The following is an 11,515-nucleotide window of genomic DNA, read 5'->3' as shown; positions in this document are numbered from 1 at the left end:
TGAAGCGTTAAATGACAGAAACAAGCACTTGGGGAGGTTGTTATGTTTCAGTGTCCTCCTGGCACGAGCCACGCCCCCTGCAAGGTACAGGTGACGGCCCTTCTGTAACCTGCCACGCACAGAAAGGTCTCTGGTATCACATTTTGGAATATTTCCAAAGGTGCTTGAGCCTGCAGAGGTCACGAGGTGGGACCTGGGGGGTGCCACCTGCGCACTCGTGATGCACCCGCTGGGCACCGGCCCTGATTGGCAGCAGGACCCGCTGAAGTGCCCCGCCCAGCCCGTGTAACTTGGCAGAGCTCTGGCGCCCTCCAGGGCTGGCATCAGTGGGTCCGGGAGGCTCCCGGGCGGGCAGGTCTCCAGGAACCGGAGGAAGGGGCGAGAAGGGGCAATCCCTCGGGTACCAGGTGCTGTGGAAGCCGGAGCCACAGCATCAGCTTCATTGATGCGAGTCGGACGGAGATTCGGGGAAACCTCCGCGGCGGTTCGGAAGAGTTCGGACCCCGTTCGCTGAGTACGCAGCAGAAGAGGTCGAAGGTACTTGGGAGATAGTTCGGAGTGTTCAGTGAGGGTCGAGAGAAGTTCGGAGGGAGTTCAGTGACAGAAGTTCGGAGATAGTTCGGAGAGAGATCAGTGACGGTCGAGAGAAGTTCGGAAGGAGTTCAGTGACAGAAGTTCGGAAGGAGTTCAGTGACAGAAGTTCGGAAGGAGTTCAGTGACAGAAGTTCGGAGGGAGTTCAGAGGGAGTTCAGTGACGGTCGAGAGAAGTTCGGAAGGAGTTCAGTGACAGAAGTTCGGAAGGAGTTCAGTGACAGAAGTTCGGAGGGAGTTCAGAGGGAGTTCAGTGACGGTCTAAAGAAGTTCGGAGGGAGTCCGCAGAAGGCTGGAGGCGGCGCGGGTCCATGACCCCCACGGATGGACTGACCGGCGGGCTCTCACCATGAGGGTCCTGCTGCAGTATGTGGCCTTCTTCTTCGCCCTGGTCTCCGCACTCTTCCTCATCGTGGCCACCTGGACGGACTGCTGGATGGAGAACGCCGATGATTCGCTGGAGGTAAGCGGACCGTCCGCCGGGAGTCAGTTCGGACCCGGAGCGCGCGCCACTATCCGCATGGTCCGGAGCTGGGGCAGCGGCTCTTACGGAGCGGTGCAGGGGTTGAGCATTGTTACTAGTACATATGGATAATGAATGTAACAAAAGCGCACGAATAGTTAGAATGTAACCAAAAAAACAAAAAAACACTACTCGAAATAAAGAATAGTGTTTTAAGTACAAACATACGAAATATAAAACATCACGAGTGTGATACATCAGATGCAATTTACTGCTCTAAGTCCCAAAACCGTCCACCCTGGGAATAACGGGCTTTGTTGTCAAGTCTTAGCTCAGTGGGTTGAGCGACTGCTGCGGTGACCGGTGGTTCGGATCAGTGCGAGGCGCTGACAATAGCACCTATCAAAGGTGAACAGTGGCGCCCTCCAAGTGGCACTCACCCAGTGGAACATGAATTTATTTTTTGAGCTAGGAAGGATATATATATATATCCATTCTGGTTCACGCTGCCGCCCTCGGTTGCCTTGATACCCCTGCAGCAGGCGCATTGCCCCACTGGGCTACCACAGCGCCTGCGGTTTGTCTTCATAGCAAGAGTCTCGTGATACACAGTGCGCTGCCTGTGAGGACCCTACCGTGCGACACGTCCTGAACCCGGGGGGGCTTTACACTGCCCCAGTCATGAAGTAACACACGGGGGTTCCCCGTACCCCGGCGTGGGGTGCACACTCCGCTGCGGAGCCCAGATAAAGTGTTTTTTGAGGCGCCATCCTAATTTAGTTGCAGAACCGCGAGTGTAAATTCTAAGCCCTGCTACTGTGCTGACCCGGATGTGTGATCTTGGTTCATCGCCTTATTGTTCTGCACCTTCTCTCACTTATTCGCTCAAACGGAAAGTTGTGAGGGCAAGTCAAAGACTTGTATTCAGACCAGTACTTATAAAAACTGGGGCACGACATCTGCACCAGCCATGTCGGTAATTAACACTGGGCAGCCTCCGTGAGTAGGAAGGCTGCTTGTGAAGAATTCCAGTTTTTGTTGTATTTCAAGAGCCGCCCCTTGACTCCAGTTCCACTGCGGTAATGTCGCGTTCACCGCCTGGGCAGGTCTCTGTGGCTCACAGACATGTTTCACATTTGAGGTTTTGTTGGCTGTGATCACAGCATCGCAACTTACTTTTTGTATCGTACTGTAAGTCTGTTTATATAGCGCGTACTACCACCCTTGGGAGGTGCCGAAGCGCTTGCAGATGGGTAGCATGCTACTCCACGGGGGGCACCTTGGAACAAGGGTAGTGAACGTGCCCTGCTGACCGGATGTGCACCCGTGGGTTTCTTCCAGGGGCTCTGCATGAGCTTGAATCGAAAGGAGTGAGGGATTGCTGCTGTCATGGTCATGCGATCTGCCAGACAAGCGAACATACAGCGTTCACATGATCCGTCATGAGATCCGTCAGGCAAGCGAACATGCGGCGCTCACATGAGCGGTCATGTAATCTGTCAGGCAAAGGAACATGCAGCGTTTAGGTGAGCGGTCATGCTATCTGTCAGGCTAGCAAAACATGTGGTCATGCCATCTGTCAGACTCAGACAAGCGAACATACAGCGTTCACATGATCCGTCATGAGATCCGTCAGGCAAGCGAACATGCGGCGCTCACATGAGCGGTCATGTAATCTGTCAGGCAAAGGAACATGCAGCGTTTATGTGAGCAGTCTTGAAATATGTCCGGCAAGTGATCGTGCGGTGCTCACATAAGCGGTCATGCAGTCTGTCAGGAAAATAAACATGCAGCGTTCAGGTGAGCGGTCATGCAATCTGTCAGGCAAATGAACATGCAGGGCTCATATGAGCGGCCATGTAATCTGTCAGACAAACGAACATGCAGCGCTTGTATGAGTGGTCATGCAATCTGTCAGGCATGCAAATATCGAGCGTTCATGTGAGCAATCATGCAATCCGTGAGGCAAGCGGACATGCAGCATTCATGTGAGCAGTCATGTACTCTGTCACGAAAGCAACCATGCAGTGTTCAAGTGAGCAGTCATGCAATCTGTTGTGCAACCTGCCAGGCATGCAAACATGCAGCGTTCATGTGAGCAGCCATGTAAATTATTGCGCAACCAGTGAGGCATGGGAGCATGCACAACCTGCCAGGCATGCGAACATGCAGCGTTCATGTGAGCAGCCATGTAAATTATTACGCAACCAGTGAGGCATGGGAGCATGCACAACCTGCCAGGCATGCGAACATGCAGCGTTCATGTGAGCAGCCATGTAAATTATTGCGCCATCAGTGAGGCCAGGCAAGTGGTCATGCAACCATTAGTGCAATCTGTCAGACAGCGGTCACCTCGGTCATTGCCTTGGCACAGTCTGAGAAGGCCTCTCTGGGCAGAGAACATGGGCAGCTCTGTCAGGTCTTGGGCAGTTTAATTGCATCACCGACACTTCAGTTCTAGAGGACGTTTACGTGTTATAGTGGAGAGAGTGGCCGTGGGCCCAAAACACCTCTCCCTTCAATCAACTAACACCATGAAGCTGTGTTACAGAAACTCTGCAAACTTTCAAAAAGAATTGAAAAAACAGGCGAAATAAATGTGCACACATTTTGCTGCTGGCGTAAACTTAAAAAGAATATAAACAGAATTGCCGCCTGTGTGTAACACTGAAAAACATTGTAGTGGCCAAAACAGAGAGAAACCGATTCTGAAACCATAATTAAGACATTCGTTGCTCGCGATCAGTTAAACGAGAAACAGAGATGTTAGCAAAGAAACCCAAACTAACCCACAATAACTCTTTTCTGTTACAAAATATTTTGCACTCTTTTCAGTTGATCATTCAAGGAAAAAAAACACATAAGTCTCAAACTTAGTTCATCTCTTTCCCTTTTAAGAGTACAAACATATTTTCCTTATTGTGTGAACACCGGAAAAATATAATTATTTCAGTTTGTGGCATTTTTGCGCTAGTGCGAATAAAGTTCGCATCATTCTGCATAACAAGAATACAAATATTACATACATACAAAAATGACAAAAGCTGTGCACATGGAAGTGATTATTTCTGTTGCAGAGCAAACCTTTTCTAATACAATTTTATAAACATTGACACACATATAGGCAGACAAAGGCTGGCCACGACAAACTAGGACCACACTCGTGGCTCCAGAATCTGCCCACGTAGAAGACATTTAAACCATCTCGAACAAAGCCATCTGGAATCCAGCCCCCACCCCGCGAGGTTTTAAGTGCCATGACACCTCACTGGTGACATTTACGCGCTATAGGAATGTTAGATGACGTAATCGTCTTCATTTGGAAGGATTCAAGCCAGTGACTTAAATGAGAAACTAACAGCCTCAGAACTGCTTCTCCGCGAGGCATAAATGTTCAGTGCACACTCCAAAGGCAATGGAAATCAACACCCTTAACACGAGAAATTCGTTTGTAAACCTCGGACTGTATAAAGTGCACCTGGAGAGACCATAAAAAGTGCTCCGCATGACTGTCTGTAACTCAGTTGGCCCGATGAGTTCCCCTCAGTCACTCAAGGGCGCACGCAGTGGAGAACTTACCCGAGCTGCCTTTAAAGAGCGAAGCCCTCGCGTCCAGCCTAGAATGCAGGTCTATCCCTCACCGCACTTCATTCAGCACTTAGGCCGAGAAAGGGGACCCGGCTGGACCGGCTCCTCCCTCATGGACCACACTCCAGTTCAACACTCTTCCAGCTGCGTGCCTCTCAGTATAAAGCGCTTTATAATGTGCCATACCGTGCCAGCCTGCGGGAGGGCGCCTTGGTGTGCTTCAGATCCTGGGACATGACTCTGAGCAACAACAGAGGTCACAGCCAGACAGGTTTATAAGTAAACTGTGCAATGCCCGGATATAAGAAGGTAGAATTGTCAGAGCCCCTGGTCTTGTCATCTGTAAGTCGATGCTCAAGGCATGTCTCCTTCTTTCCATTAAAAGTGGCGGACTGCAAAGAAAGAACAGGCAGGGTCAGCTGCTTAAAAGTGATGCCCCCTGCAAAGCCGTCTTAACCTGCTCCATCACACACAAAGATTGAGACAAACTACATATGTGTGTTCCACCTTCACATACACCCTTTCACATATAACCCTTCAGGCCTAATTGATTACAGAAAACTGGAACTACAAGTCCCAGAATGCAAAGTGGTGTGGGGAAAAAAAAGCCAAGTTTGCTGAAGAGTTACACACAACATGAGACTACTTAGTAGCTGCCCTGTCAAGTTTACCCGGTCCATGCGTGATGTGCTGCTCCACTCCAGTTTTTGTCTTAGAAATCTGGGACTTGTGGTCTTGTTTAGTCCATTATACAAGAGGACTACATGTCCCAGAATTCAAAGTAAAAACCTGGACTGGACCACCACATCATGCAAAGGCCAGGGAAACGTGACAGCTATGTGGCAGCCGTGTATGCCAGTGTCCAAATGCGAAAGTGAGTTGGTTTACCTTCAGGGACTGGCTGAAAATGCCTGACATTGCGCAGGAGGAGGTGGCCGCGACGCCATCGATCTGAGGCGATTTAATCCATATTAGAACATTGGAATGTTAGAGCTCCATTGAAGACAACGGAGTAGCTCTGGGCCTTAATGGCTGGTATCGGCCTTCTGCTCCAACATTCCACTGTCTGTCTTTCTGTTTCTCCATTGTTTAGGTAGAACCTTCTCTGCACAGCGGGTGGAATGTTCTAATAGCCTTATAGCTCTTCTGCCTCGGGCTATACCGGTTCATAAAGGCCCTCACCCTTGTTATAGGCCCTCGGCTGCAGGTCGGGCCTGTAACTCTGGGTCAGGGCCTTTAACAACGGGTGCAGCCCTCGTCAGCGGGCTAGTAGGCTACATTATAAGAGGTGGAGGGCATGCCCAGGTAGGTATTGACCAGACAGTTGTCAGAGGGTCTGAGCTTGATTCAGGTGCCGTACTACATCCCAGTCAATAACCACTTGGGGGTGCCACGCCCACCCCCATCCCAGAATAAAATTGCTACTAACAATCAGACCCTGAGATTTTAGATTGTGATTGCAAGATTATTTGTTGGGTGCTTTTCCATGGGCGGAAGGTTACACAAAACGGAACTACTGCGTCATTGTTAGTGACGAGGATCCACCATTTTTTCAGCTGAGCCTTGAGGTGCGCAAGAAAGAGCCTGTAGACGGAAGATAGCAGATTTCAGTCACAACCGAAGTCATTCATTGGTCGGCGCGCCTGAGGTTTAGGGTTTGCTGTGGTTTTTCAGGTGATTTGACTGAATGTAAAATGCGGAATGCTCGCTACAACCTGATAATCAGTGAGAGAGTTGCTTTTCACTCACAGGTTTTGCATTAAATAATGGTCAGTGCTCCGCACAGATAACACGTGGGCACCTTTGCTGTAAGTTCAGGAATGTGTTCCTGATACTGCTGAGATAAAAGTCTGACGAGATTTGGAGAAGAATATACTCCTAACATCAGCAAAGTATAATTGTTGGACGTTTATTTTTTGTTTTTTACTTTTCCCATTTATTTTTTCGGTAACATTCATTTGCTTCCCCCTCAGGATAGGTTACGGGCTGCAAAATACTTTTTGCTAAGTGTAAAATGTAATGACATGTTAACATCATTTTAAATAGCCATATTTATTGACCATAAAGTGTTGTTATATATGTATACCACATAAACGAGTACAGTAAAAGTGAATTACCTATAACCTTTCAAAATCATAATGTTATTGGTCAAACATATATTTTTTTTATATATGCGGCAAAACTTCGAGGACCCTATGACGTGCCAAAACAACTTTAGTAGATGAAGTTTCTGTACCGATGACAGACAATAAAAATGTGAAGAAGGTTGATATGGTGTGGGATTGGTGGTCACTTGGGGCAAAGTCAGTATGAATCAGGAAACCAAACTTACCATGCAAGAAGTTTCGATGACTGGATGATAGAATAATACAGAGTGTGAACAAGGAAGGGTTAACACTGCAAAGTCGTGTTTGGGAGTCACCTTTTAGCCACAATAAAAAGTTAAAGACTCGGAGCCCAGGGATGCCTCCAGGAGCTATAGATAAGAGGTGGCCACGTGGCAGCAGCTCTATGCCTGCCCCAGAATGAGGAATCTGTGGTATAAATGTGGCACGTGGCAGCCCTGCAGAGCACTGCCCGGTGCAGCATTCTTTGAATGTCTGTAATGCACGAATCCGGCCCCCAGCAGGGGCTCTCAGCAGTGAATTCAATTGCAGCATTTAAGGCCCCCTGGGGGGCAGGCTCAGGGGCGAGACTGTGGCTGCAGGAGCTAAGACAGGCTTGGAGGCTGAGGCCTCGATTACCAGTGCCCTGGAATTATTGCAAAAAGATCAGAACACTGAACAAATCAAACGTTCACCCCCAATCACAGATCTGGGCTAAATCCATGCGTTTCTTTACTTGTCAGCCATTCCAGTTTGGGACCAGCCGTATATAAATCAGTCTTGACCCTGCGGCCCATGGGAACAGTTCAGCCCCCAGGCCAGGTGCTCACTGGACCGGAAACAAGCACCGTGGAACCAGTTTCACGGTATCCCCGTCATCAGCCAGGCTAGCTTGAATCCAGTAACACAGCAAACAAGGGACCCATGTCTGGGCATACCCGCCCCACTTGGAGCGACAAAAGAAAAAAGAATAGATGATGGATGGAATGCTGAACAAATCAAACATTCACCCCCAATCACGGATCTGGGTTAAATCCATGCATTTCTTTACTTGTCAGCCATTCCAGTTTGGGACCAGCCGTATATAAATCAGTCTTGACCCTGCGGCCCATGGGAACAGTCCAGCCCCCAGGCCAGGTGCTCACTGGACCGGAAACAAGCACCCTGGGACCAGTTTCACGGTATCCCCCGTCATCAGCCAGGCTAGCTTGAATCCAGTGACACAGCAAGCAAGGGACCCACGTCTGGGCATACCCGCCCCACTTGGAGCGACAAAAGAAAAAAGAATAGATGATGGATGGAATGCTGAACAATTGAAACATTCATCCCCAGCCACAGATCTGGGTTGAATTCATATTTTTTTGTTTTTTTGTTTGACATGGCATTCCACTATCTGGGCAAAGTGTTTGTCGTATTGAGCCGGATTTGACACAGAAATACATCAATATGCAAAAGAAATGTGACCAGGCATCCTCTGCGAAGGGCAGTCACTAAACGGCAACACGTTGCTGCATTTTTGTTGATGTTTAATCTGACTGAGCTAGAAACAATTTTTTGTTAAAATTTGCAAATTATGCTGGGGATGCCATATTATGTGGCAAATGGGGCAATCATATTAATATGTGGAGATACAGCAGCCACAAAATTGCATAATTCCAGTGGCCCTGCATATAAGTCCTGGCAGTTCTAATTCTCAAACAAGCCTTTTTTAATGCAAGCACTGGAATGGTCTGTTGGGCGTATGTATATGTTATGTACATCACTTGTAAACACAGAACTATGCACAAAAGAAGATATTATGCAAGCTTTAAACCTGATGACTTTCACTGGCTGGTAGGAGAGGCGATATTTTAACCACATTTAATAACCCGGACCCTGCCAGAGGTCGCATGTTGGTAAAATAATATTTTCAACAGTATACATTTTATATTTTGACAGTTAAAATGCTAAATGTTGTTTTTTTGTGAATAAATGTGTAGACACTTTCACATAATGTCAGCGATGATCCCTTTTTTTTAGGAATGTTCTATGTGAAAATAACAGTCCAGGTTCCATCATTTGGAATCGCTGGAAGCTGCGGGTGAACTCACCCCTCGCTTAGACTATTTTTTTGTCTCTCTGTAGAACATATTATATCTACCCCTGGGCCTATTGAATCTGGGTCTCCACTGGACCTGATCTCTCCAAAATATTGCATCATGGACCACCTGCTCTCCGGCATCCTTCGCTGGAGTTGTGCGACGCCATCTTGTGGATACCTGGATCCCTTCGAATGGATACGGGCTCTCGTTGTTCCACTGCTGGTGAGAACAAACGCCTTCAAGGCCTTGGGGAAGATTTAGATATTGGCGGACGGGTTACTCCATCACAACGGGAAGGATATCTTGTCGGCCAAAATACATATGCCATAGGAAATAATGGGATTTAGATTTCGGCAAACGGGATATCTATCACTGTTGTGACAGAGTAAGTTGTCCGCTAAAATTTGCATCAGGCCCTTTCTTTTTAACTTTAACTCAACATCACTTCTACCCTTGTGTAGGAGGCTGGACTGGCTTGTAGTGAGTACCAAGGGGTACTTGCACCTTGCACCAGGCCCAGTTATCCCTTATTAGTGTATAGGGTGTCTAGCAGCTTAGGCTGATAGATAATGGTAGCTTAGCAGAGCAGCTTAGGCTGAACTAGGAGACGAGTGAAGCTCCTACAGTACCACTTAGTGTCATATGCACAATATCATAAGAAAACACAATACACAGTTATACTAAAAATAAAGGTACTTTATTTCTATGACAATATGCCAAAGTATCTCAGAGTGTACCCTCAGTGAGAGGATAGGAAATATACACAAGATATATATACACAATACCAGAAATATGCAGTATAGTCTTAGAAAACAGTGCAAACAATGTATAGTTACAATAGGATGCAATGGGGAAACATAGGGATAGGGGCAACACAAACCATATACTCCAAAAGTGGAATGCGAACCACGAATGGACCCCAAACCTATGTGACCTTGTAGAGGGTCGCTGGGACTATTAGAAAATAGTAAGGGTTAGAAAAATAGACCACCCCAAGACCCTGAAAAGTGAGTGCAAAGCGCACTAAAGTTCCCCAAAGGACAAAGAAGTCGTGATAGGGGAATAATGCAAGAAAGACACAAACCAACAATGCAACAACGATGGATTTCCAATCTAGGGTACCTGTGGAACAAGGGGACCAAGTCCAAAAGTCACAAGCAAGTCGGAGATGGGCAGATGCCCAGGAAATGCCAGCTGTGGGTGCAAAGAAGCTTCTACTGGACAGAAGAATCTGAGGTTTCTGCAGGAATGCAAAGGGCTAGAGACTTCCCCTTTGGAGAACGGATCCCTCTTGCCTTAGAGAGTCGTGCAGAAGTGTTTTCCCGCCGAAAGAACGCCAACAAGCCTTGCTACCTGCAAATCGTGCGGTAAGCGTTTTTGGATGCTGCTGTAGCCCAAGAAGGACCAGGATGTCGCAAATTGCGTCAGGAGAGAGAGGGGATGTCGAGCAAGACAAGGAGCCCTCTCAGCAGCAGGTAGCACCCAGAGAAGTGCCAGAAACAGGCACTACGAGGATGCATGAAATGGTGCTCACCCGAAGTCGCACAAAGAAGTCCCACGTCGCCGGAGAACAACTTAGGAGGTCGTGCAATGCAGGTTAGAGTGCCGTGGACCCAGGCTGGACTGTGCACAAAGGATTTCCGCCGGAAGTGCACGGAGGCCGGAGTAGCTGCTAAAGTCGCGGTTCCCAGCAATGCAGTCTGGCGTGGGGAGGCAAGGACTTACCTCCACCAAACTTGGACTGAAGAGTCACTGGACTGTGGGAGTCACTTGGACAGAGATGCTGGATTCGAGGGACCTCGCTCGTCGTGCTGAGAGGAGACCCAAGGGACCGGTAATGCAGCTTTTTGGTGCCTGCGGTTGCAGGGGGAAGATTCCGTCGACCCACGGGAGATTTCTTCGGAGCTTCTAGTGCAGAGAGGAGGCAGACTTCCCCCAGAGCATGCACCACCAGGAAAACAGTCGAGAAGGCGGCAGGATCAGCGTTACAGAGTTGCAGTAGTCGTCTTTGCTACTATGTTGCAGTTTTGCAGGCTTCCAGCGCGGTCAGCAGTCGATTCCTTGGCAGAAGGTGAAGAGAGAGATGCAGAGGAACTCAGATGAGCTCTTGCATTCGTTATCTAAGGAATCCCAAGAGACAGAGACCCTAAATAGCCAGAAAAGAGGGTTAGGCTACCTAGGAGAGAGGATAGGCTAGCAACACCTGAAGGAGCCTATCAGAAGGAGTCTCTGACGTCACCTGATGGCGCTGGCCACTCAGAGCAGTCCAGTGTGCCAGCAGCACCTCTGTTTCCAAGGTGGCAGAGGTCTGGAGCACACTGGAGGAGCTCTGGGCACCTCCCAGGGGAGGTACAGGTCAGGGGAGTGGTCACTCCCCTTTCCTTTGTCCAGTTTCGCGCCAGAGCAGGGCTAAGTGGTCCCTGAACCGGTGTAGACTGGCTTATGCAGAAATGGGCACCAAATGTGCCCATGAAAGCATTTCCAGAGGCTGGGGGAGGCTACTCCTCCACTGCCTTCACACCATTTTCCAAAGGGAGAGGGTGTAACACCCTCTCTCAGAGGAAGTCCTTTGTTCTGCCATCCTGGGCCAGGCCTGGCTGGACCCCATGAGGGCAGATGCCTGTCTAAGGGGTTGGCAGCAGCAGCAGCTGCAGTGAAACCCCGGGAAAGGCAGTTTGGCAGTACCA

The 11,515-nt window shown here is 48.7% G+C and overlaps 1 protein-coding gene across 2 annotated transcripts in view; it reads left to right on the top strand.

Annotated features, from left to right (window-relative positions):
* The first annotated feature begins 490 nt into the window (after nt 1-490).
* The window catches only part of CLDN16 (claudin 16), a 151,623-nt gene continuing 140,598 nt past the window's right edge, over nt 491-11,515 (top strand). For both annotated transcript variants that reach the window (XM_069212788.1, XM_069212787.1), the window contains exon 1: nt 491-1,054. In XM_069212788.1, coding sequence (XP_069068889.1) covers nt 941-1,054 — 114 coding nt within the window. In that variant the 5' untranslated portion in view covers nt 491-940. The remainder of the gene's footprint in view (nt 1,055-11,515) is intronic.

The sequence above is a fragment of the Pleurodeles waltl genome, chromosome 11 (assembly GCF_031143425.1).
Source record: "Pleurodeles waltl isolate 20211129_DDA chromosome 11, aPleWal1.hap1.20221129, whole genome shotgun sequence".
NCBI classification, from domain to species: domain Eukaryota; kingdom Metazoa; phylum Chordata; class Amphibia; order Caudata; family Salamandridae; genus Pleurodeles; species Pleurodeles waltl.
This window is presented reverse-complemented; position numbering and strand designations above follow the sequence as displayed.